Source organism: Odontesthes bonariensis, chromosome 19 (assembly GCF_027942865.1).
Source record: "Odontesthes bonariensis isolate fOdoBon6 chromosome 19, fOdoBon6.hap1, whole genome shotgun sequence".
NCBI lineage: Eukaryota > Metazoa > Chordata > Actinopteri > Atheriniformes > Atherinopsidae > Odontesthes > Odontesthes bonariensis.
The window spans coordinates 32,710,913-32,737,912 of record NC_134524.1 but is presented as its reverse complement, the minus strand read 5'-3'; the positions used below and the strand labels follow the sequence as shown (position 1 = coordinate 32,737,912).

General features: G+C 45.4%; 1 protein-coding gene across 9 annotated transcripts in view; it reads left to right on the top strand.

Annotated features, from left to right (window-relative positions):
• LOC142368546 (calcium/calmodulin-dependent protein kinase type II delta 1 chain) overlaps positions 1–27,000 on the top strand; it is a 124,213-nt gene that overhangs the window by 1,486 nt on the left and 95,727 nt on the right. For 8 of the 9 annotated variants that reach the window (XM_075450754.1, XM_075450752.1, XM_075450750.1 and 5 more), the window contains exon 2: positions 3,424–3,518. In XM_075450754.1, the coding sequence (XP_075306869.1) occupies positions 3,424–3,518 (95 nt within the window). Of the gene's footprint in view, positions 1–3,423; positions 3,519–4,654; positions 4,661–27,000 lie in introns of those variants that run through there. The other variant, XM_075450755.1, reaches the window with a different exon arrangement.

The window sequence follows — 27,000 nt, the reverse complement described above, 5'->3', positions numbered from 1 at the left end:
TAAAGACCAGATCCTAAAATCGCCCCTGACGCTGACCGTGGTTGTCGTTTCTCAGGTGCTGTGCTTATGAAGCGCGACTTGTTGTTTGGGCCCAGGTTGTGTTTCACTCTTGGAAGTGCTGTAATGTCTGCCTGAAGGTTTTAAAGGGGAACTCCGGGGCATTTGAAGCACATTTCCATTGCTAGAGGTTGTCAAATACTGATAGTAGGACACGGACTGGCGCAAATCTGCGCTCCCTGTGTGGAGATCGCTCTGTCCGCGCAGCCTGCCATGCGAGGCTAATACGTGGTGGCTAGGGGTAAGCGCTAACCCTTCCACGTAAAACAACAACTTGCACACTGCAGAAACGTCACACCACTTTATAAACCATCCGACAATAAAGTCACAAGCCTTACCATCAAAACCATATGCATGGTTCTCACATTACTGGCATGGGGACGTTACAAAACAACTTTATAAACAGCATGTAACTTACCTCTTGTCGGTAGGCGCGCGCATGTGAAAGCCCAAAAGAGTCGATGGACGATAATCCCATATACAAAACAATTATCTTCTCTAGAAAAACTGCGTTCAAGTATTTAATTCAATTCAATTCATTTTTATTTATATAGCGCCAAATACAACAAATGTCATCTCAAGGCACTTAGATAGTAAGTCCAATTCAAGCCAATTGGAATTCAATTAATTAATAATAATCATAATTCCTAAAATAATCCAATTCGTTCATATAGAGCCAATTCAAAAACAATTTCCTAGCTAAGAAAACCAACAGATTGCACTGAAAACTTTTTGTTTTTTGGTCCAATCTCCCGGCCTGAGCGTGCCTGAGGCGACTGTGGAGAGAAACGACTCCCTTTTAACAGGAAGAAACCTCTGGCAGAACCAGAACCAGGAAGGGTGGCCATCCGCCTCCACCAGCTGGGGTTTGAGAAGACAGAAAGGGGGGGGGGGGCTGCCGCGGCTGCCGCGGCGGCGGCACTGTAACACCATTCAAAGGATATCTGTTGGAACAGGGAAACACGAGTTAATGACCACAATAATATCACATATACATAAAGAGAGTAAAGTGAGGAAAGGTGTGACAGATGAGCCCCCCAGCAGGCTGGGCCTATAGCAGCTTAACTATGGGATGTTTCAGGATTACCTGAGCCATCCCTAACTATAAGCTTTATCAAAAAGGAAAGTTTTAAGCCTGGTCTTAAAAGTGGAAAGGGTGTCTGCTTCCCGGACATTTACTGGCAGCTTATTCCACAAGAGAGGGGCCTGATAACTGAAGGCTCTGCCTCCCATTCTACTTTTAGAAACTCTGGGAACCTCAAGTAAACCTGCAGTTTGGGAACGAAGTGCTCTGTTAGGAAAATGTCTTACAATGAGATCTTTAAGATATGATGGATTTAAAACATTACAACAATACATGCCCAGTAATATTGTTGTAATGTTTTAAATACTTGAACGCAGTTTTTCTAGAGAAGATAATTGTTTCGTATATGGGAGTTTCGTCCATTGACTCTTTTGGGCTTTCACATGCGCGAGCGTACAACTAACCGGTGAGTTACATGCTGTTTATAAAGTTGTTTTGTAACGTCCCCATGCCAGTAATGTGAGAACCATGCATATGGTTTTGATGGTAAGGCTTGTGACTTTATTGTCGGATGGTTTATAAAGTGGTGTGACGTTTCTGCAGTGTGCAAGTTGTTGTTTTACGTGGAAGGGTTAGCAGTTGCCCCTAGCCACCACGTATTAGCCTAGCATGACAGGCTGCGCGAACAGCGCGATCTCCACACAGGGAGCGCAGATTTGCACCTGTCTGTGTCCTACTATCAGTATTTGACAACCTCTAGCAATGGAAATGTGCTTCAAATGCCCCGGAGTTCCCCTTTAACTTGTCACTGTTCGGTGACACGCGGCTTCAGGAGTCACCGAACCACAGACTGGCGCGCGATAATGTGCTTAAATTGTGCTCCACCGAACCTTAGTCTCCAACGACGCAGGAGGGAAACTTCAAAAAGAATAAATTTGGATTAAATCCGGTAGTGGCGTCATTAGCAGCGCGTGTGCGCCTCCCTTCAGATAACCCTGCGTCCACAGAGCAGTGTTTCTAAGTTTCCACTGTGTGGTGACGCCTAACGACACGTTTAAACTGAAAGCTGTCCCGATCGTTGTTAATCAGGGAATTCTAATGCAAAATCAAAACGTGCACCTGCACGAGCTTCTGTTTGCTTTAGGAGGGTGTGGCTAGCAAATCTGTTTGTGTTTACGGGGAAGCAAAGATGTGGACCTGCTGTCTGAAACCAGACCTGAAGATCAGATCAGATCAAATTTATTCATATAGCACATTTCATGTACAGAACAATTCAAAGTGCTTTACATAAAATAAAAGCATTGCAGCTGGGAGTGGAAGAAGCATTAAAATACATAAAATAATATAAAGAGAAACAAATAAAATCATTTAAATGAATTTAAAAACAAGCAACAGTCCAGATAAGTTCAAAGATAGCGTGCAGATTTCATGCATAGACACATGAGAACAGAAATGTCTTTAACCTGGATTTAAAAATGTCTCCATTTGGTGAAAGTTTAATCTCCACTGGCAGTTTGTTCCACTTGTTTGCAGCATAACAGCTAAATGCTGCTTCTCCATGTTTAGTCTGGACTCTGGACTGGACCAGCTGGCCTGAGTCCTTGGATCTAAGGCTTCATTTACACTGCAAGTCTTGATGCCCAGATCTGATTTTTTGCCTAAATCCGATTTTTTTTAATGTGTGGTTACACGTACTGTAATAATGTGACTCATATCTGATTCACGCGATTACACTTGCCTTTCACCTGAAACATCGCACATGCCTACTTAAGTGTTTACCAAACTCTACTGCTGAGGCAAATGGACGATGTTGACATAGGTGTGATGCTAGTGTTGCGGTACATGAGAAGTTCGCCCAACATTGGCAGGATTTTAAGGCAGAGAAGGAGGAAAAGGGCCATCATTGCCTCCTCAGCTGTTCAGAGGAGTGTCTGGGTGCGAGACCTGCTGTGCTGCTGCACGTTTGCACTTCAGGTGGTCTTCACTGATTCTAACACCGAACACTCCCCAGAGAGCAGTTGTTCTGTCAGCCGATCGGAGAAATCTTTTCCTCAGAACTTTCCCCTGAGCTGGTTGGAAAGATGCTGGGAGGCGTTCTGATGCCCCGCAGTGAGACTCTGAGCACACTTGTTCCTCATCATTTAGCCACTGCATTCTGTCCCATTTGTCCCAGGCTGTATTGGGTGTTTGATCTTAGTAGAATAACATGAATGATAAGTTTGTTAGTTGTAAAAAGTGAACCAGAAAGCAGCACCATTCTCCCCTTTTTTTTTTTTTTTTTTTTCCCATCTGATTGTGAAGTGATGCCATGCAGCCGCTAACCTGCCCCTCTATGTCCGTAGGGGGGCTTTTTCTGTGGTCCGGAGATGCATGAAGATTTCCACGGGACAGGAGTATGCTGCCAAAATAATCAACACCAAAAAGCTCTCTGCCAGAGGTAAGACTGACTGACAGTATGCACTGACATGTGGCTCCTCAGCAGCTGTGTAGCCGTGGCAACGAGTCACTCTGGAGCAGTGCATGTGCTCAGAGGGGTTCTGTTTGGGCCCGGTCCCCCATCAATCCTCCTTTCTCTTCACTGTACATGGTTTGTCTGGCTCCTCATCATGCGGGGAGTTGCTTGAAACGGTCAGACTGATACTCCTCTTGTTTCAGATTTTTTTGGTCTGACTCTGCTCTGAGTGGCACCAGCATGAGCGGCTCATTCTGCGATATGAAGCGCTTCCTCTGGTTTCTGATGCGCTGTGTGTGACTCAGAGCCATACCTCACACTGAAACACATGCCAGTTGAGGCAGCGTTGTGCTAGAACTTTTTGTATTTAACTTCCCTCTTCAGTGGAGCGTCTGCCTGGCTGGGGGGTCTTTTATTTTCCTCTCTTTTATTTCTGCTCTTCATGGTTGTCTGTGCAGCGTGGGCTGAGGCTGCCTGCTGACTGATCCCGCTCAGCACGCCACACACACACACACACACACACACACACACACACACACAGGAAAGGAGCTGGAGCAGCTTGAATGGTGGCACGGGGATGGTGAAAGGGAAGCAGGGGCTTTGCTCACAGCATTTGCAGCTACATGAAGAACAGCAAAGGGGATGGTTTGTGTGGTTTTTAGAAGGAACACCAAGCAAACTAAAGAGATTCCCCAGCGTGCTGCTTCTGCTGGATCAGTGTGACGCTGGTGGGTGTAGTTGCTCCGGAGGTAAAGGCAGAGTCTGAACTCGGTGATCAGATATGACCCACAGCATGTTGAAACAGAATCGCGGGTGTTGATGCTGATGAACACTTTCAGGATTATTATTTTTACCTCTTAATTACTCCAGCTTTGATTATTATGACCTGGGGGTGACTGTGTGTAGCTAAACTGCACAGTGTTCTGTTTCTTAATAAAGAAATGATCTACCTTCACAGCCAAAACGAGTTCATTACTCCTGTTTTTCTGTCGGATAAAAACGGTTAAATTCCAGGACTGACCAGCTGTGTTTGAGTGGAGGGAGTGTGTTTATTCTCCCAGAAGGATGTCAGCCTGTTAACCTGAGAGAAGGCAAACTCCACTGTTGTATTTTTCTCTCTCTGCCAGCAGTGGGGGTCCCTGGATCTGTTACCATAGTAGCATCCCTTTTATTCAGATGGAAGGGACAGAGGAGCGGACACGTTTTTTTTTTCTCCACAGTCCTGAACAGTCCGTTTCTCTTTGGTCCCCATATGGTGAGATGAGCAGCAGTGCTGTGAACTGTTGGCACAGTGGAAACAGGAACATCAAGTTCTCTGGAGATGGACTCATGACCTTAACAATGTCCATGCCTCTCTGCAGTTTTGCTTCTCAAACCCTCAGACAATCATTTTTCCTTTTCTTTTTTGCATGCTCCGTGTGTTTTACTCACACACACACACACACACACAACAGAAGTCTACTTGTCACCACTTTTTGAACTGCTTGGTTTGTGCTCATTCTGTTTGGCCAGCCGCTGTTAATTGCTCCAGATGAATTTAATTACAAATTAAAGGAGCATCACGTGTTTGGAAAACAAATGATTCTTATGATGTGTAGAGGGTGTCATTAAGTTGGTCCGGTCCACTTGTGTTGAAGGTCTGTAGGATGGTGCAGCTGTTCCACAGAGAGCAGACTGCAGCCAGCAGAAAGCCACCCGACCACTCAGCAGACAAACTGATGAAAAACAGCAGAGGCATTGATTGAGTTGGCTTAGGTAAGCTGACGCAGATGATTGGTCAACACCAGCGCTGATGCACCAGATTGGATATTTTTAATGCACTGAAGGGGCTGATGGAGAACTAAGGAAATAAAGCCAAACTGTGTTGTGTGTTAGATGTGAGTCCCCTGTTCAGGCCATGGAGCCTCTGCAGAGGACTGCATTTCCCTCCCTGCTCATCAAAGTTCCATGAAAATGGTTCATGGAGGTAATAGTCTTCTCTGTAAAGTGTCCTGAGATCACTTCTGTCGGCCTTTTCTGCTGCTGTTCTGCTGCAGTCTATAGTAGAAGTGTTACTGAAGTTCCTCATTATTTGCCTCCCTTATCGCTGTTAATGATTGATGGATGGGGGGTGGTTTGGACCGGTTTCAGCTTCTGAAAGGATTTTTGTCCTTTTTCACTGAGTAAAAACTGAATTCAGTCCAACAGATGAGTCACAGAGTTGGTCCTTTTTTTTTTTTTTTTTCTGTTAATGCATGTTTCAGTTATTCAAATTGTGAAGCCAACAGGCTTTGGCTCAGATGACAGCAGTGCTGTTCAGGAAGAACAGTACTGTTAAACCGGCTCAAAGGTCCTACACAGAAGGCCGTGTTCAGGGGAAACCCCAGAGTCGCTGCGCCATGAGAAAGCCCAAACAGGATGTTCCATCTTTTCACCCAGGATTCTTCCCGGGGATACTTTTCCTACCAATGCTTTGAAGCGAAAGGTCAGGAAGTGTTTGTGGCAGAAATTCTGTAAGCAGTCTTTGTTTTTTGGACTCAGCTGAATCCTACGGAAGAGTATTAGGGCCAGGCATAAGAAAAAATATTTAGATTTTGCCTGTCGAGAATAAAGACGACATGTTCAGAATAAAGTTAATATCGAGATTGAAGCCGAAATGTTGAAACGACTTTATTCTCGACATGTGGACTTAAATCTAGACAGGCAAAATATTATTATTTTTTCTTATGCCTGGCCCTAATACTCTTCCGTAGAATCCTGAGTGTAAAACACCTTACTTCAGACCTGTCCTAGTCTCAGCCGAACAGCATGACTAATCTACGCAAGGATACAGAATGATAATATAACCTTCTGCAGCATATTGAAATATCCTGGGGCAAAAAGCGTGAAATAGGCGCGACTTTGTGTGGAAGTCCACCTGCAGTGAAATAAACCAGATGCAATAAATTGTGAACTTGAGCTAATGCTGGGGTTTGTGCTGTAACATGGTGGTGTTTACACGCCCAGCAACCACCACAGCCGTGATGAGGGTTCCTTTTTTTCAGAAGGCAGCAGTACTGTACTGAATATTGATGAAGTGCTCAATAAAAACAACAGTTTTAGTCTTTGACATTAGACTCGCAGTGGTGGAGGTTTAAAAATGCTTTGACTTAAAATGATGAGGTGAACTATCATGCTACATCATGGCCATTTGGGACCTTTGTGCCTTTCAATGTAAGAACATATGGTGAAGGCCAGATTTGTGTCTTTGATTCTTCTCTCTCATGGTGTTTACTTCACCAAATGCATCCTGATTCTACATTTGTGGAACTCAGAAAGTCTTTTAATGGTTCTTGCAGTTTTCTAAATGTTGTTGGACGAGGTGTTAAATAGTGATGCTCCGATCAGCATTTTTTTGGACCGATCACCAAAATCATGATCTGCCCGATTGCCGATCACGGAAGGAATCGGACATTTCCATGCCTTTCATCTAGCAGAGAGTGTACCATTTATAGAAATTAAACCACCAGAGGTAGCTGGGGACATGTAGAACAAGAATCTGGTGGAGTCTGCAGAGAACATTTTGATTTGGTTCTAAAGGAAGTTTTCAAATCTGACTATGCAGAAATGAGTTTGATTCTGAATATGCTTCAATAATTTTGTTCTATCATTTTTTTTAATCATTAAAAAGAATGTAGTAAAAAAAACAACCAACTAATGACAGGTATTCCAACAAATGAAAAATCAACTTCGATATAGATGTCTGAGTTTACGGGGTGCACTTGAATGCACCATAAATCGCTCACACGCTTTACCGTACAACGCGATGTAAACGGGCACTCGATTTTCAAGTGTAGCTAGCGCGACCGTGCCTCTCCGAAGCGCAGATGGCGTGACCGCAGTAAGTTTCACATCTTTCTGACACACTTTGAAGAAATTCCAGACAGGAGAGGTCATGTTGTCCAGATGCACTGTAGAGGTTTTGCCTGTTCGGTTCTGTACACACGTCACGTACCACATTAGAAAGTGGTCGCTAGTAATTTACGTCACGTGATCGTTTTTTTGATCGGCATATTTTTCCGATCGCCGATCAGGCTATTTTTGGGCATTATCGGCCGATCATGATCGGCAGCCGATCGATCGGAGCATCACTAGTGTTAACACGTCTCCTTTTCTTCCCAGCTTGCTTGCAAAGAGTTTGAACATGACTGAAGTTTGCATGTTGGCACGTTATTTATCCCGCGCGCCGCCCTAACAACACGGAAGTGAAACTTGCACCAGATGCACTGAAGTGAAAAGCTGTCCTCACTGACGGCACAGGCCTGTAGGAAGAGAAAACTGGGGCAAAGCTGCTGCTGCTTGGAGTCAGTGGAGTGGAAATGACCACATGACAAACCCACCAGGCTGTGGAAAAGCCAGCTTTGCTCCAGGAGTCGGCCACTCTGTCGTGTTAGCCTCTGGAAAATACCCGTGGCCCCAGCTGTGCACGGCCAACTCATTCCCATGGAAACCAAAAAGATAGGGAGCTAAATATAGTCTGTGGGGTGATAATGGAGCTGAAGTGTTACTGGAAGACTATTCCAGTCTTTGAGTCTCAGCTGGGACTCATTCAGCTTAACAATAAAGATGTTCTTTAGTGAAAGTTAAACGGGGTTTTTTTTTTTTTTTTTTTGGCTGGCGCTTCATCCCACTTCCTGTTTACTCACCGTCACACGTATCTACACACACAATGTAGCTCTGCGTGCCTCAGCAGACTGTGGACCCCTCGGCCCTGTGCTGTATGAGGCCGGTACCAGAATCCTTCCCACGCCAGCCCCTCCGTACTAGGGCCCGACCGATATGGTTTTTTTCAGGGCCGATACCGATAATTATGGAAATGGAAGCCGATAACCGATAAATAGAAACATTATTCACGATAAATTAAAAATAGCACACACTGACACAAACTTTCATATCCATTAAGTCTTTTTAATTGTAGAAATGAAAAGTGCAGGAGCTGCCAGCAGCATTTGTAAAATAAAGCCAAACACAACTTAGAATAAAGCGGGAAATAAAATAATAATATAAATACATAATTATCAATAAAAAAATAAATCACTCCCTGCTATGAGAATACTTGAATATATGCTATTTTTATATTAAGAAGTAATAGAAAATGAACTGACTGAGAACTAAAAATCAAGTGTAGGGAGCTGCTTATAGCATTTTTGAACTGTAAAATAAACATCCCTGTACAACTTTACAATGAACCATCTGAGTCGCGTCGCGTACGGCTTGATGAAGCAATGCTCATGAACTCAAAGTGGCGAGAGCAGAAGACGCCTTCAGAACGAAACGGCTGCAAAATTTGTTGCGAAAATGATATAAACTTATCGGTGGAAATTTATGGAAAGTATGGCCGATGCCGATATCCCCGCTGTCGGCTGCTGTCGGCTGCTGTTAGCGGCTCAATGTGCCACTTCCACAGCACCCTGCTCAGAGACGGGTCAGCAGAGACATGCTGTGTGTGTGCACGTTCTAAAAGGAAGAAGAAGGAACATGGAGCAGAGCCGGCAGCAGTGTGTGCAGCCTAGATGTGTTTGAGTGTGTCTTGTCTTTGTATTCCCAGCTTGTCCTAAGGTCTTGGCTGACCCATATGGCCCATGAGTTAGACGTCCAGTGAGCTGTTCATACAGACTCAAAGAGCTTGTCCTTGTGTCTCCGTCTCCACTTAAAAGTCAGGCTTTCACGTCTAAACAGTGTCCACTGACACTGTTGCAAACATCCTGCCTTAGTGCTGAAAATTGTATTCATTTTCCAAGAGACTTGTCCCTATGTTAGACGGACCCACAGTAAATCCCCATGTTATTGTGCTATGGACATTACACAGTGAAATCAGCATTAACTTTAATGAAAAACTTTGAACCAAAGTGTAAAGATTCTCCACTTCTCACATTCTTTTCATCTCCATGTAAAAACCAAGGAAATGCTTCATGTACATGCAGTGGGAATTAGAAAAGGAGAATTGGCTCTTTAATTTCCAAATTAAATTAATTCATACGAGATATCCAAAAATCTTACAATATTATAGCAAGTAGAGCTACCAGGTAGAACCGGTTTGTCAATAATGAATATTAGAAAAAAATGTTGTTGTTGCGTTTTTTGTTTTGTTTTTGTCTGACAAACTTCCTAATCCCACAGCTTTCATTTTTCATCTTTTTCTTCTGGCTTAGATCTTTAACATGTCTCATAGCTTCTGACATGTCGGAGTCTCTGATCTGGTACAACAAAGTCTTTATCCAAAATAAATGGATGGATAACAGGTGCTCAGTCCATGGCCCATAGTCGTTCACCATCAGCAACTATTTAGTTTTCATTTGTAGCTCTACCACAAAGAGCTGAGTACAATTTATTTTTAAAAGCTGTAAAGGTGGCAGTCAGCTTGCTTATCCCGACTTGTTTACATTTATTTCCTGCTTCTACCATAACCCTGACTTAGGGGTGGGCGATATGGAAAAAATGTTGTATCACGATTTTTTTTTTTCATAAAATCACAATTTCGATTTTTTTTTTTATCACGATCTTCCATCCAAAAAAAAAGAAAGACCAATTACAGTAGAGTTAAGTCGACATGCTGAACCACAGAAGAGCTAAGGAGTAAAAGAAAGAATTTGGCAATCAACACATTGTAATTCAACTGTAACCCAATTCAAGATGAAAAATAATGATCTAATTGATGACATCTGACACAATGAGAGTGAAGCAACCGGAAATAGAAAAACGAACCACTGATGACGACTTGACTCCACCTCATGATGCCATTTAGCAACAGATGAGCAACGCTGCATGTTCATTTACTGCAGCCACAGTCACGCACTGCCATCACCAGAGCGCCCTAAAGGAAGACTTTCCAACTGTGTAATGTTTGTCACGGTCGCGGTGCTTCCCTTTTCTCTTGCACCGTAGTTAGCTTACGAGCTAGCGGTTTCCTCATCCGACCCGAGAGTGCTGCTGCTGGCCGTGAGTTTCTCCCGTGCGCCGCTATGGATGTGCTGTGGATGGTGGCGCTGCTGCTGTTCCCATTCCTGATGTGGACCAGCAGCAGTGGGTTAGGGTAGAAGAAAACCCGAACCAATTCCAAATTACAGAGGGGGATTTCCTCTTCTTCACCAGCTCGTTGGCTTGGCTTTCAGCCATGGCTGTCCATGCGTTTTCTAAGTTTTTACAAACACAACATGCAGGCGTGTAAGAACGTGTCACAACGCACAGTTCGCTATGATTGGTCTGTTAGGTTAAGGACGCCCTACGTCTGCCGCATCGGCGGGAACCAGCATTAAAAAAAAAAAAAAATCATTGGCGATCTATACGGTTTCTCTAATTTGATAGATTGCCTGCGATTCTCCACTCTTCCTCGCCAGTCACAATTTTATATCGTCAGATCGCGCACCCCTACCCTGACTGTTCGGTTTCTGAAAGGAATGCTAATTTAAGGAAAGAGCTGCCAGTGTTCATGTTTTGACAGTGTCTGATAACTAAGCAGCTTTTGTTTCCTGCTCTGACAAACTTTCACAGAGAAAGTCACTGAATTTATTTTTGCACAAACATAAAAAAACTGAATGTTTTGACCATCTGTGTGACTGCTGAGACATTTGGGCCTCTAGAGCTTCCGTAGTGTCCTCTTTGAAGTGTGCACGCTGTAAAAATTCTGAGCTGAAAGAGAAATTTAACATGAAAAAGAACCGTGGGCTATTGAGAAGTGTGTATGTGTTACTATGTTAATCATAATTCACCCCAGACTTCTCTGTCTGGCAGCGATGCAAAGGTGCTCACAGCCATCTAAAAATACCTCGTTACATCTACGCAAGAAAGCGTGAAGGCACAAATCAGGCTGCCATGTAGTAGTGCCAGCAGGAGAGAGAGGACTCCCCCGTCTGCGTTTAAGGCTATTTTTCATCTATCCGCCCAATTTCCCCATCAGTCAGCTGGCAAGGCTCATCGGTGGAGCTTCTCGTTTCTGTAAAAAGTCTTGATTGGTGTTATTTCCACCTCAGTCCCGACTAGCTGAATTCAAGCTGGAGAACAAGTGAGAAAGTGATGAGTGAAAAGGAGCATGAAATCTGTACAAGATCAACTCAAATATCAGCATAACATGCTGTGTGAAGAAGAGATGGTCTTCTTCTATCATTCAGAAAATACTTTCTATCTGTTTCCATGTGAAAATGCTCTGGTTTTGTTTCTCAGTCAGGCGGCAGCAGCTGATGGGAATGGACTATTTGAAGAAATGTAGCGGTAGCTGCTAAGCTATGCTATCAGCCACTCAGAGCCCACAGGAGCCACCTCATCATTACTGATAAGCTTGAGTAATAATGCTAGATGGTACTGTGGATTACAGCCTCACTCTGTTTGGGGAGTCAGCCCAAGTGAGGGGAAAAAGCTTTTTTTGTTTGCTTTGCTAAACTCCACAGAGCTGTCTGGTCTCTGCTGAGGACATTTAAAGCTCTGCCACTGAAACTAGGAGCACTTATCTCTACTGGGGTATTAGGCAAAGCAAAGTAGGCCCACATGTTCACAACCTTTTCCCCCATGCTCTTCATGGGATTGGGAAGCTCCCTTAACCAGGTGGTTTATACTCCACAACCCGTTCAGTATTTTTGGAACATGGGTTGCTCATGCTGGAGTTTCCTCAGAGAACAGGATTCAGAAGGCGCAATGCCTGAACTGTGTGAGCTGCAGTTTTTGATGTGAAGGAGCGATGGCTTTCCTGCTGCTCCACCTCCCCCTGGATGTTGTTGTGGAGAAAAGAGGAGATGGACTCACCTTTGCTGCCTCTTATGGGGAATTTAATAAGTGGTAATTACATAGGCTGTGAGAGCCTCTTGTACTTCCTGATATCCTTCTGTGCATCTGTGGCCAAAACCCAATCTGTCCAGCACCACTGTGTCTGAGACGGAGACAACATCATCTGTTATCACCTGAACAGAGAACATTCTGAGCCGAAACAATCAGTGGCCCTCCTCACTCCCACAGTGCCTCAGCCTTTCACTAAACATGAGTGGACCTGAGCCCTTTTTGTAAAAAATTCTATTCTTAAAATTTGTGCTGGGGTGCTGTGTGATTGTGTGATTGTTTGGCCCAGCCGTGCACGTCTCTGCAGCAGTCTGTGTTTTAGCATGGAGTTGATCCAGTCTGATTCTGATGATGCAGCCCAGGCGTGAACAGCATCTGCTTCTGTTGTCTCAGGATTTGGTTTCAGATTAGTCTGGATGGTGGTATCCTGCTGGCGTCATTGGACCATGACCCTCCGACAGGCACCGATGTTTGCAGCTGTGGGAAGTCACACTGGTTGGAATGGTAGTGCTCTGCTGGTTCGAAGGAGTCATTCCTTCATGTTTTTTTTTTGTTTTGTTTGTTTGTTTTTTTTACTGTCCAGAAACTGGGAGGACCCTCCCAACTTGGTGTCATCCACTGAGGTGCCCTTGCTCCTCATCTCTTTGAAACAGGGATAAATTGGAGTATTCCCTTTGGGCTTTATTCTCAATTCCTCATTTAGCCAAGTAGGGCAGGCTCCTGAGGGACAGGCTGCCGGCTTTAATTAGGGCTTCTGTCTGTCTGTCAGACTGAGACTCTACAGACAGCATCTTCCAGAGGTGCGCTCCCTTGCCTTAATAAAGCCTCTGTTGGCTCTGAGGAGACGGGGCCAGGCTCTCTGTCCCTCTGAGGCCTTGAGGCTCTTTGGAACTGTTCTGCTTTTTCTCCTTTTTCTGCCACCATCTTTCCTGCACCGTCCATGAATGGAAAGGAGGAGGTCATTAATCTGTAACCTATGAATCTTTCTTTCTATGTTTATTATTGCTTTCTAAGTAGATAAAGGTAGTGTGTGTGTGTGTGTGTGTGTGTGTGTGTACCATGATCATTTCCAGAGGGTCCCTAAAGCCTCTTTTCTCTGAGTAAACACCTTCCTGGTCTCCATACTGTCTTCATGTAATTAGGGCTGTGCGGTTGAGGAATTCCCCCGGCGGTGAGTCAGGGCAGTATGCCATATTATTGCACCATCTTTTTAAAAAAATGTATCCATCTATCAATCAAATTGGTTTGTTCCTTTTGAGCTGCCTCTGACTGTACTGGACATTACGGCACAGCAGATTCTGAGAAGTAGGTTTTCCCTGGACACATTACATGTGTCTGCAGACTGGACCTACGGAACAACCATGTACTCGTCTTTTCACAGCTAAAAAAATCCTCCTTTTATTAAGTTGGGTTAAAGATGCCAACAATTTTCTCCAGGTCTCTAGCATCCATTGATTTCAATAAGGGTTTGATGTATGCAACTTGTTGGTCCATCACTGTCAGAAAAGCTGTTTTAAAAACACATCTGCATTGGTATGTCAGTAAGCACATCTGCATTGGTATGTCAGTAAGCACATCTGCATTGGTATGTCAGTAAGCACATCTAGGGCTGTCGCGGTTGAGGAATTCCCCCTGCGGTGAGTCAGGGCGGCTCAATATGCGATATTATTGCGCCATCTTTTTTTTTTTTTTTTTTTTTTTTTTTTTTTTTATCTATCTATCTAGCAAATTCGTTTGTTAATTACTAAATTACTAAACTCATTGCAATATTTCCTCTGAAACATAGCACTTAGACATTTAAAAAAGGTTATAAAAAGACATGGCAACTTTATAACATTTTATTTTATTGAAAGCAGAACAAAGGGCGGTAACGGCACAGATGCGAGATGCAAGTTGTTTCTCCTACTGATTGAACTTAAAAACAGAATTCAGGAGAAGGCTGAAGTTGAACTTTTAAATGCAAATAAAATATGAAATGAACTAAAAAAAACAAGTGCCTGTTTTGTTGTTTTTTTTAAATTAAGTATACAAAATGAGATGTACCAGGCACTACAATTTCACGCACAAAAAAAAATTATATCTCGGTCATGTCCTTGTTACGCGCATGTCCTTGTTGAACTTAAAAACAGAATTCAGGAGAAGGCTGAACTTTTGAATGCAAATAAAATATGAAATGAACTAAAAAACAAGTGCCTGTTTTGTCTTTTTTAAATTAAGTATACAAAGTGAGATGTACCAGGCACTACAATTTCACACACACAAAAAATTATACCACAGTAGCAAACGGCACCATCTCCTCAACCAGATACCGTGTAACAGCACCTGTTAGGCGTTTATGTCTGTCACTGTCTCTGCTGTATTTGGCGACTCGAGCAAAGGCTTCGCCGACTCCAAGTTGTCGGCTCGCCCCAACATGAGCTGCTCCGCGACTCTGTGTGGCAGGAGGCGGCGGCAACCGTGCCGCAATAGCTGGATGATAGCTTGCTAAGTGAGCCTTTAAATTAGTTGTGTTCCCTCGTTTCACTTGAACCGTTTTTTGGCAGATTTTACAAATCGCCTCGTTTAAATTGGCTGGTTCACCCTTTTCATTTGGTTGAAAGCCGAAATGCTCCCAAAGGGGCGAAGTAACATTTGCTTTCGATACTAGTGCGGCTTCCATTTTCTCTTTCTGAAGTGTGTTAAGTTGTGGCGAGATCAGGTCACGTGCGGTGATGAAAAAGTAGTTCGTCAAAACGATCGTCAAACTTCTGCTGGAAAGCATATTTTGCTCTAATTTTTTTTGTGGAACATCTATGAACAACAGTGACCATTCGGTAAGTTTCAAAGCTTTGCAAAACGAACGTTTAATGTTGCTAATAGGACCGTGCGCATGTAGATTGAAACCTGCACGGACACTATCAAAAATACGTGCGGTGACCCATCATGAAGCGCGGTGGGCGTCATCATATCGCGATATTTCATTTTTGCGGTTATTGCAACAGCCCTAAGCACATCTGCATTGGTATGTCAGTAAGCACATCTGCATTGGTATGTCAGTAAGCACATCTGCATTGGTATGTCAGTAATAGGGGAGCAACGGATAAAAAAAGGCGTGTCGGTAGGATTGAGGAGGCCCTCGAAGTACTCCCCCCACCGACTCACGACGTCCCTAGTTGAAGTCAGCAGAGCCCCGCCCTCACCATACACGGTGTTGACAGTGCACCGCTTCCCCCCCCTGAGCCGCCGGATGGTGGACCAGAATCTCCTCGAGGCCGTCCGGAAATCGTTCTCCATGGCCTCCCCGAACTCCTCCCAAGCCCGAGTTTTTGCCTCAGCAACCGCCGAGGCTGCGTTCCGCTTGGCCTGTCGGTACCCATCAGCTGCTTCCAGAGTCCCACTGGCCAAAAAGGCCCGATAGGACTCCTTCTTCAGCTTGACGGCCTCCCTCACCACTGGGGTCCACCAGCGGGTTCGGGGATTGCCGCCACGACAGGCACCGACCACCTTGCGGCCACAGCTCCGGTCGGCCGCCTCAACAATGGAGGCACGGAACATGGCCCATTCGGGCTCAATGTCCCCCACCTCCCCCGGGACATGGTTGAAGCTCTGCCGGAGGTGGGAGTTGAAACTCCTCCTTACAGGGGATTCCGCCAGCCGTTCCCAGCAGACCCTCACAATACGTTTGGGCCTGCCAGGTCTGACCGGCTTCCTCCCCCACCAGCGGAGCCAACTCACCACCAGGTGGTGATCAGTTGACAGCTCCGCCCCTCTCTTCACCCGAGTGTCCAGGACATACGGCCGCAAGTCCGATGATACGACTACAAAGTCGATCATCGAGCTGCGGCCTAGGGTGTCCTGGTGCCAAGTGCACATATGGACACCCTTATGCCTGAACATGGTGTTCGTTATGGACAATCCGTGACGAGCACAGAAGTCCAACAACAAAACACCACTCTGATTCAGATCGGGGGGGCCGTTCCTCCCAATCACGCCCCTCCAGGTCTCACTGTCATTGCCCACGTGAGCATTGAAGTCCCCCAGCAGGACGAGGGAGTCTCCCGGAGGAGCACTCTCTAGTGCCTCCTCCAGGGACTCCAAAAAGGGTGGGTACTCTGAACTGCCGTTCGGTGCATAAGCACAAACAACAGTCAGGACCCGTCCCCCCACCCTAAGGCGGAGGGAGGCTACCCTCTCGTCTACCGGGGTGAACCCCAATGTACAGGCGCACAGCCGGGGGGCAATAAGTATGCCTACACCTGCTTTACGCCTCTCACCGCGGGCAACTCCAGAGTGGAAGAGAGTCCAACCCCTCTCGAGGAGGCTGGTTCTGGAGCCCAAGCCATGCGTCGAGGTGAGTCCGACTATATCTAGCCGGAACCGCTCAGCCTCGCGCACCAGCTCAGGCTCCTTCCCCAGCAGAGAGGTGACGTTCCACGTCCCAAGAGCCAGCTTCAGTAGCCGAGGATCAGACCGCCAAGGTCCCCGCCTTCGGCTGCCGCCCAGCTCACATTGCACCCGACCCCCATGGCCCCTCCCACGGGTGGTGAGCCCGTAGGAAGGGGGACCCGTGTCGTTTCTTCGGGCTGTGCCCGACCGAGCCCCACGGGCACAGACCCGGCCACCAGGCGCTCGCCGGCGGGCCCCACCCCTGGGCCTGGCTCCAGGGGGAGGCCCCGGTAACCCGCGTCCGGGCAAGGGAACACGGCGTCCAAAAGTATCACTCATCATAGGGGTCTTGTGAGCTGTTCTTTGTCTGGTCCCTCATCTAGGATCTGTTTGCCATGGGTGACCCTACCAGGGGCTTAAAGCCCCAGACAACATAGCTCCCAGACTCATTGGGGCACGCAAACCCCCCCACCACGGTAAGGTGACAGCTCAAGGGGGAGTCCTACCGACACGCCTTCCGATGAGGAAGCAGAGTTGGGGAGCTCGGACGTGGGACCCATTTCTGGGGCTGAGGTTGCCGAGGTGGTCAAAAAACTCCTCGGTGGCAAGGCCCCGGGGGTGGATGAGGTCCGTCCTGAGTTCCTCAAGGCTCTGGATGTTGTGGGGCTGTCTTGGTTGACACGCCTCTGCAGCATCGCGTGGACATCGGGGGCAGTGCCTCTGGACTGGCAGATCGGGGTGGTGGTCCCCCTCTTTAAAAAGGGGGACCGGAGGGTGTGTTCCAACTATAGGGGGATCACACTCCTCAGCCTCCCTGGTAAGGTCTTTTCGGGGGTACTGGAGAGGAGGATCCGCCGGATAGTCGAATCTCGGATTCAGGAGGTGCAGTGTGGTTTTCGTCCTGGCCGTGGAACAGTGGACCAGCTCTTCACCCTCCGCAGGATCCTGGAGGGAGCATGGGAGTTCGCCCAACCTGTCTACATGTGTTTTGTGGACTTGGAGAAGGCGTTCGACCGTGTCCCTCGGGGACTCTTGTGGGGGGTGCGCCGGGAGTATGGAGTGCCGGACTCCTTGATATGGGCTGTTCGGTCCCTGTATGACCGGTGTCAGAGTCTGGTCCGCATTGCCGGCAGTAAGTCGGACATGTTTCCTGTGAGGGTTGGACTCCGTCAGGGCTGCCCTTTGTCACCGATTCTGTTCATAATTTTTATGGACAGAATTTCTAGGCGCAGCCAGGGCGTCGAGGGGGTCCGGTTTGGCGACCTCAGAATCGGGTCTCTGCTTTTTGCGGACGATTTGGTTCTGTTGGCGTCGTCAGGCCGTGACCTTCAGCTCTCACTGGAGCGGTTCGCAGCCGAGTGTGAAGCGGCTGGAATGACCATCAGCACCTCCAAATCTGAGACCATGGTCTTCGGCCGGAAAAGGGTGGAATGCTCTCTCCGGGTCGGGAATGAGATCCTTCCCCAAGTGGAGGAGTTCAAGTATCTCGGGGTCTTGTTCACGAGTGAGGGACGAATGGAACAGGAGATTGACAGACGGATTGGTGCGGCGTCTGCAGTGATGCGGGCTCTGCACCGGCCCGTCGTGGTGAAGAAGGAGCTGAGCCAGAAGGCGAAGCTCTCGATTTACCGGTCAATCTATGTTCCTACCCTCACCTATGGTCACGAGCTGTGGGTAGTGACCGAAAGAACGAGATCGCGAATACAAGCGGCCGAAATGAGTTTCCTCCGCAGGGTGTCTGGGCTCTCCCTTAGAGATAGGGTGAGAAGCTCGGTCATCCGGGAGGGGCTCGGAGTAGAACCGCTGCTCCTCCGCATCGAGAGGAGTCAGATGAGGTGGCTCGGGCATCTGGTGAGAATGCCTCCTGGACGCCTCCCCGGTGAGGTGTTCCGGGCCCGTCCCACTGGGAGGAGACCCCGGGGAAGACCCAGGACACGTTGGAGAGACTATGTCTCTCGGCTGGCCTGGGAACGCCTCGGGGTCCCCCCAGAAGAGCTGGAGGAAGTGGCCGGGGACAGGGACGTCTGGGTCTCTTTGCTCAAGCTGCTGCCCCCGCGACCCGATCCCCGGACCAGCGGAAGATAATGGATGGATGGATGGACGGATAAAAAAACTCACGGTTCGGCTCGTTCCTCGGATCAGTCACGGATCGGATCATTTTTCGGATCAGCAAAAAAAAAAATAGACAAGACAAATAAACATGTTTTGTCTTTTTGTTTATTAACACATTTTAAATTATTAAATTGAAATATATAAAATCAACTCAAAGTGCACAATTAGCATCTTCTTTTCAACATAATCAAAGAAAAACAACTTTTGTGATCGCTTTAGCCCGGTCAGATTGTGAAGGAAGGGGCTGCTTAAATGCCGCGGTGATGAGCGGTGGTTGAGCCGCTTTCGGTTTCACTCCTGTCAGTGAAACACCGGGGTGATGTCGCTCCAAATGCGTGGCCATGCTCGATGTGTTTCCACTGTTGTGTGGCTTTCTTGTGCCACAGTGCCTACACACCGTCACGGTTTTATCCACCAACCTCTTTCCTTCTTCATTAAATTTGACAGGGAAGCCAAAATGCTCCCAAACAGGGGATTTAAATGACGTGGGGCGCTCTTCTGTTCCTCCGCTCGCCATGACCACGCTGTGTTGCAGGTTAGGGGTTTTCTTTATGTTAGCTATCGCTATGTCAGCTACGTGTTATGTCTGTGTGGTAACATAGGCGACAGGTTTGTGTGGCAGCGCGAGTATATGGAAACAGACAGAGGCAGCAGTTATCGTTACAGTAGTCACCGAAGTCTAGCCTACTTTTATTTTCCATGCCCACTGTTCTACGTGTTGTACGCTGAGGACAATAAATCACAAACGAGCCATAGGACTGTTTTCTTATTGAAGAGGGAACTGTTGCAGACTTTTACCCAGAGCGTGGAAAGTAGCTCTTTCCCTGAAACTAGCAGGAATGGTAACGGCTGTGTGAGGACTGAACATGCGCACAATTTATTTATTTTTTTTTCATAAATCAATCCGCGGATCATGCGTGTGCCGAACCGAAATAATTGATCCGAACGGATCACGGATCAATGATGATCCGTTGCACCACTAGTCAGTAAACACATCTGCATTGGTATGTCAGTAAGCACATCTGCATTGGTATGTCTGTAAGCACATCTGCATTGGTATGTCTGTAAGCACATCTGTAATGGCATTACAAAACAATCTGATTGGTCGCCTTCATTTTTGATCATTTAGGATCCAACTCCATTTAAAGCTGAAGCTTTATAGTTTGATATAATGAGTAGAGCTACTAGCACTTAACTCTTTCGGTGCCATTGACGTCTATAGACGTCAATTTAAAAAAAAAAAACGCAATTGACGTCTATAGACGTCAATTGCGTTTTTTAACGGAGCGGGCTGGGGGACAATCTAGCGGAGTTCGTCACTAAATCTTAGGCTTGTAAACACTAAACAGAGAATATACTGGCAAAATTACCCGCAAGGTGGCAGCAGTGCCACTTTGCACAAAAAAAGAAAAAGCGTGTTTTCTCTGTTTTTTTTTTTTTTTTTTTTTTTTTTTTTTTTTTTTTTTTTTTTTTTTTGGGTCAAACAGCTGTTTTTGGTGAAACCAACCTATGTTCTACTGTCTATTACTAAAGGACTGAAAATGGTAGAAACAAACTTTATTTTCCTGATGAAAGAAGAGAGTCTACTCTTTCGTTTGGTAATTTCGGTGTGTACATAGTCATAAGACACACTTTTCTGTGGGTCTTGGAAAATCAGTCAAAATACTGTAAAACACTTGGCAGTATGGGTGTCTCTGAACTGAAAATGGCTGGCAGCCAATGAGTTAAGGAAAGTGTTGTTTATAGTTTGTTATGTGCACAGTATGTGGCTTTTGTTTGATCATAAACATAATATCGCTGGAGTTTCAGTTTGAATGAGGAGTTTATTTGGATCTGCTTGTGCTCTGAAAAATTGTGAAACGTGCTTTTTAATTCACTCTTAAACAGTTAATTCAGAGAATTGCTAATGCACTAATGGTTAATGTCTGCTTGCAACCCTTATTTTAGCTCTCAGCGAGCTTCTATAGAGATGAAATGAGATCACATGAAGGCGCAGCTCCTGAATCTTTAACTTTGCTTTTGGTTTAAAGTTGCTCTTCAGACTCAGCCTAAGGTAACCCCAGTAAAAGGAAATGGTCAGGCATTGTTTAAAAGCATCTAAATGTTTGCTGCCATACTCCATTTACTCTGATTGCACAGAGATGCAGACTGTGTTGCCATGGTGTGTGATGTTGCCATGACAGTGTCAACACACAACTTTGGCTCTTTATTAAAACTTTGAGGTTCAGAATAGCTTCAGAGGTTGAATCCTTTCTGGGTAGCTGCTTCTGCCACTTTTTATGATTGTCCATGTCCCTCCCTTCAACAGTCTGTCCTTCAGACTGCCTGATGTGGGTTACTGTGACCAGGAAGAAGGAAAAATATATCCAGGTGGAGTCTCTGTCCCAGCTTTGGCTTTCTGTGAAACAAAGCAATCAGCGGTATGCAATTCTTGAAATGAAACCAATTCTACAGGTTTGGTTAATCTGGAGTGGACATAAAGGTGGACTGACAACATCGGGCGGGTGCTGAGGGAGAAGAAAAACTCAATATGAGCAGAGGTTAACAATGTTTTTGTTCCCTGAGAGATGTGGGTTAAAAGGTTGGAAGAACACAAAGAGAGCTGGGAAATGTGGAATGAGTGGCAGAAAGGTTAGTGTGTGAAGAGAAGCAGTGATGTCAGCCAAGAAGCAACGATCAATGTGTGGGCGAGAGGTAATGGAAGTAAATTTGAACTGAATGAGGTGCTCAGTATTAGGGACTGTTCCATCAAAGCTTTGCACTTCCAGCCTGAAGCTACACAGCCTACAGGACTGTTACACAGAACAACAGCCAGGTTCTAAACCTTTTTAACCACGGAAGCTCTTAGAATGCTTGTATTTCTTTTTTTTTCTTTTTTTTTTTATTACATGTTTAAGGTGGTTGAACAGGGAGCATATGATAGAACTCAGACCAAAGGAAGCATATTGATGATAAAATACATCCGACTTGAAAATCTTTATCAAATAGTTTGCGTTACAATAGTAGCTTTAGCGTTAGCTTCCACAGTCATTTAGCTGACTTGCTGTTAGGTCATTGTTCCTGGTCGCAGGGCAAATGCAATGATGTTACATGTGTAGCTGCTTTACTATTCTCTGGTCCGCTTTGTTGCATTTTATGAGTGGACTTTTTTCTCTTCTACAAATTTGGCAGAAAAAATATTAGCAAATAACAACCATTAGAACAAATGTAATACACAAGCAAACCATAAATTAAAAAAAACAGTCAGTGGTCTCATATCATGTAAATGACATTACATGTGCATTCAGCCATTAGTTGGTAATAAACTAGAATATCCATTTGTGACTAACATTATCAATCTCAGTAGTGTAAGCACTAATAGCTTAATAACTATCAGAAAGTTGATTACAGAATAATAGCAATATTTCTACCATCCAAATATGTCCACACAAGGTATGAGGAAGCTCCAGAAGTTACCTCGCTCACTGACTGTGAAGATAAATGTTTGTTTTGGGTCTGTGGAAGTAACCATTGCCCCCTCTTTTTAAGGGGGAATATTTTCTTTTTGCAAGGAAGAGAAGGCAAACATTCCCTTCCTGCTTGGTCTGAACACATCGGGTTACTCTGTAGTGGAAGTACCATGAAGAAATGAAAGCGTTTTGGACAACTCACAGTTCAAGTTCAGGATCTCCCGATGAGCAATCCCTGCACATGGGTGATCTAATGGGCCGGTTCTGTGTGTGTCCGCCCGGCAGTGACCCGTGACCACATGGAGTCCCAACAGAATGTCTGATTCTGTGCCAGCGATGAGGGAAACTTCCTCCCTGTGAAAGGAAACTTTCTGCTTAACGGATGTGTGATGGACTCATTGCTCAGCCTCCTTCAGCTGCAGACATGACTAATATTCACATGCTGCCTCTTACAGTCAGCCAGCTCATACTGTGTGCAAGTCTGAAATTTGGATTCATGGAGCTCAGACTCCAAAGCCTTCCACATCAGACAAATGAATGGATAGTTTATATCCTCATTGTTTGTAATGTTCTAAAATGTCACCTTCAGTGAATACCATAATCGACACCCCCCCTGCACATCTGCACTGATGAGGCAGCTGCTCATCGGTGCAGACGTATATCGGATGTATTTTCCACAGAAGCACACGCGTCACCCTGGAGTGTGTGCTGATGTTGGACTTATTTTGGCGGTGAACATGTTGCTGTGGGAGCAGAAACACACTGAAGGGTGTTCCTAAATGTTTCAGGGGTGGTGCAGAGATCTGAGTGTTTTTCTGTGGGACCTGATCCACATCTATACTAACACCGAATGATTCAGTCTGACATGAGCCACATACTGAAATTCTGATTGAATATTTGTTCTGAAATACATAATTTTCCTTTGAAGAAGACGGCACCTACTTGTTTTCTGCACCCAAAGCGTCTCAGACAGGTCTGTCACTGAGTGCAGCTGAACATCCACGAGTTCAAATTCAACACATTTGATCCATTTCACCATTTTACTATTTGCCCTTTATTTGTGATGTAACCTTCCCATAAATGAAGCTTTAGGGAATATAAACAGAAGTTCCGTACACATGGTGCCATAGAGTGAGTCCACAAAGAGGCGGGAGCTTTGATCAGGGGCCAGTGGGCTCTCACAGTTTGTGTGGATAAACAACAAGAAAGAAGTTCAGAAAGTAAGATCCAGTTTGAAAGAAATTGTGCAACTACTTCTGGATGCTCTGTGTGTTTCAGTATGGCTGAAAAGATGTTTCCTGTGAAAACACGAATCATTAACTGTGGGCGCCAATCCCACCCCAGTGCATCTTCTAAACCAAGATTTGTTCAAACTTTGGATAAACATGAAGAAAACTTTCAACTCTGATCATTCTCTGGAGTTGGGAGGTCGTTTTGTTTTTGTTTTGTTTTTTTGCTGGAATTTCCAACTAATTGTGCTGCATATTGAGCCTCACACCCCACAACATTATGACCTGGTGTGCCTGAAGTGGAATCACGATTCAGTCTTATCTGAAAAGAAAACAGTGTGTCAGACTGATGGAGCTCTAAAAATGGATCAGTTGAGTGTGCTCAGACTGGACATGATGCCTACCAGTGTTCCACTTCTCTGAGCTATCCGTGAGTTTTGACACAATAGGTTGTCGTGGCTGCATCCTGCTGTCTTCTCCTCTGATCCCAGTCAACCAATCACTTTCTTTAGGTTTGGAACGAAAGCACAAAAACAAGGTTTCAACAGAGATGAGAAAACATATAGCTTTACCTGAGGCCTGTGATGTCATATCTGCTTCAAAGCCAGTAAATCTGCTGCATTAGGCTGCCTTTAGGCTGCGATTGATGGATGCAGCCTCCACCCACAGCTGCTGCTTCCTCAACTCTGTGCTGGATTATTCTCACATTATTCTCACAACTCTCTGAATCCCACTGACTCAGAGCTTGAAACTTGTTGTTGAAAAGCGACTAATGCTGTGTTCTCATATGTTGGATTCGAATATGGGGACGTTCACGGCAGTCTCGGTGAAAGATAATTGAGGTTGTGTCACATCACTGTCGAGATTTAACGCCTCCACTTGATGGTGACTCACTCTTTTAAATGGACTCGATGAGACACAGGAGAGAAATAAATATGCATGTGAGTCCTTGTTCTGTGGTGTTTGAGTGGCAAAGTTGGACTCCATCACATGCAAATTGGTGACGCACACATGGAAACGAGCAGAAGAAGAGCTGCTGTGGGAGGACTCGCCGGTCCGAGAAACTGAACAAGTACAATAGGAGATACCGTCACTCTGAAAGTCCAGGAATTCAGACTGGAGTCTTCTGAGAGGATAAACAAATGACTAAACAAAATAAACAAAAGGCTGTTCTCCAGCATAATGGACCTGCTGCACAAAGACACATAAGTGGTTTATTCTAAGGGGACAAAAATCTGACCACAAGTCTAGCAAAGGGGTTGGATAGTAATTGAAATATGGTTTTAGATAATATAAGAGTGGCTCTGGACAAAGGACAACAGGGAGTTTGAGAGGAAGTGTTGGTCTCACAGTTGAGCCACATTTCAAGGCTTCCACATCAAAGTCTACACAGAGGGTAGACATGACAGCATGGTCCCAGTTCAGCTAACGGAGCTCTACGCTTCTCTGCTAAAGCTTTTGTTCAAAGAAATACTACCTTTCCTGTTCTTTCACGTTCCCTCAGGCTTGCACCACGATCACTTTCCTGCGTAAGCCCATAGAATGGATCGGATCGGAGCCGGGTGCTGCTCTGGTGGAAGTTTGGCAGGAACACCAACAAACATAAAGACACATTTGGAACATGGTTCCTCTTTTTGACTCTGAATTCCTCTTTGAAAGCTTGACTTGAATCCATTGTTGAGAAAGGGCTGCAGAGTTTAAAGCTGCAGTCGGCAGGTTTTCAAAAATTGTGAGTCTAAAGTTGGAAAATTCGAACTGATACAACTTTCAGGTCCCTCCCCCAACCTCTAACAAGCTCCGAATCACCCCCCAAACCCCTCCCCCTCTGTGGACGAGGTTGTGCACGTGAGTTCACACCAGTGTGAGCGCACACAAGCTGGGGCAGACTCACGCTCAGCAGCGTGTGCACAAGCTGTGATTGACAGGTAGGATTCCTCCACCCTAACTTGATTGGTTAAAAACAGCCGGGAGCGCTCGGTTTTTGCAAGCACAGGCTTCAGAGGGAGCTACAGATTTCGTTATTTTTCCTAAACAGCCTATTTAATATTCTACTTCCAGAATCCCATGACAGTTCAAGCTAATATGACTAAAAAAAAGTTGCCGACCGCAGCTTTAAAGGGTGTATAAATCTCTACAAATGTCTTGGCATCATTTTGAAAAACTATGACTCACACTCATTACACCTTTAAATGCTCAGTACTGACTTGTAAGCCTTTTAGGTTTAAAACATGTCAGAGAGGCGTCAAACTTAATATCTGTTACAGAGTTGCTGCTGTGTACAGCTCATCAACACGCTGCTTTCCTGCCGCCGCTGACTCGCATGAAGCACCATGCCTGAGCTGATGCTGGAAACTGTGGCAGGTCACACCCAGGTGGGAACACTTATTTTGGGGTAAGAACTTCCACTGAAGCCTCAGAGCCTGCTGCCCATGAGCCCGGTCTGTTAAAGTGGGCTTAAAAAAGTTCAAATTTGATTTAAAAGCACGTGTTAATTGTGACGCATCCTTCTGCTCAATCAGAAACGGATCATTCGCAAAATTCCCTTTTTTACACTAAAAAAAGAGCAAAGAAACCAAGCCACACTACACACGAGTCGAGCAAGTTTCATCTGGCACACAGGCTAAAGGGCAAATTAAGAGTTCATAAAAGATCCAGATAATCTGAAGACACAAGGCTGAAAAGAAGTAGGATTTCTTTTTTTTTTTTTTTTTTTTATTTTATTTATAAAGATTTTCAAGTGGGATTATATGAAAAGACAAGAAGATGATGACAAATACTTGAACAGTGATAATGATTCGTTTTTGATTAAACGAAATTTAAAATAAATAAATTAAAAATGAATTTCTACGACAAAGACAAGTAAAATAATAAAACTAATGATATTAATAAAGGTCGTAAATAAATGAAGGTGGTGAACCTGCTTCATTATACAGCCATCCATCCCACCGGGAAGCTGCCCAGGTAAGGCAGGTCATTAGGACTTGAATGAGCCTGTGGTGCTGTTAACAGGATAGGACTCCATGTTCCTGGTGAGATGATGCATACAGGAGGAGGAGAATAACACGGGAACGCTTCAAGTGACCAAAGACTGAAGGTGCAGCGGAAAGATGAAAGACATGCGAGTGTGTGGGTGGTGTTAAATAAAGGTTGCTGGTGGTGGGGGGGGGGTGTTCTTAGTGCCCAGTGTGCCTGACTGACAGATCATGTGCTTTTCAACGCCCCCCCCATATTCAGCATGGAAACATGTTCTGTACATATAATTACAGAGTACATCTATATATAAGCGGGGCTGATCACGTGAAACTTGACAGACTGGTAGTAATGCAGGTGGAGCTTGACTCGTGCAGGTGGAGCTCACAGATTCCTCTCTGCAGTACAGGACAAACTGTCTGTTTGCCTGCAGCAGCGCTTGTTTTTGAACTCACTCTGCAGTATTTTCCAGTCCTTTGGTGTTCCTTAAATATTCTGGAATGTGGTGTCACACCCAGAGCTGGCATTTTCTTCAGCAGCTGGCGCTCCAGCCTTTAC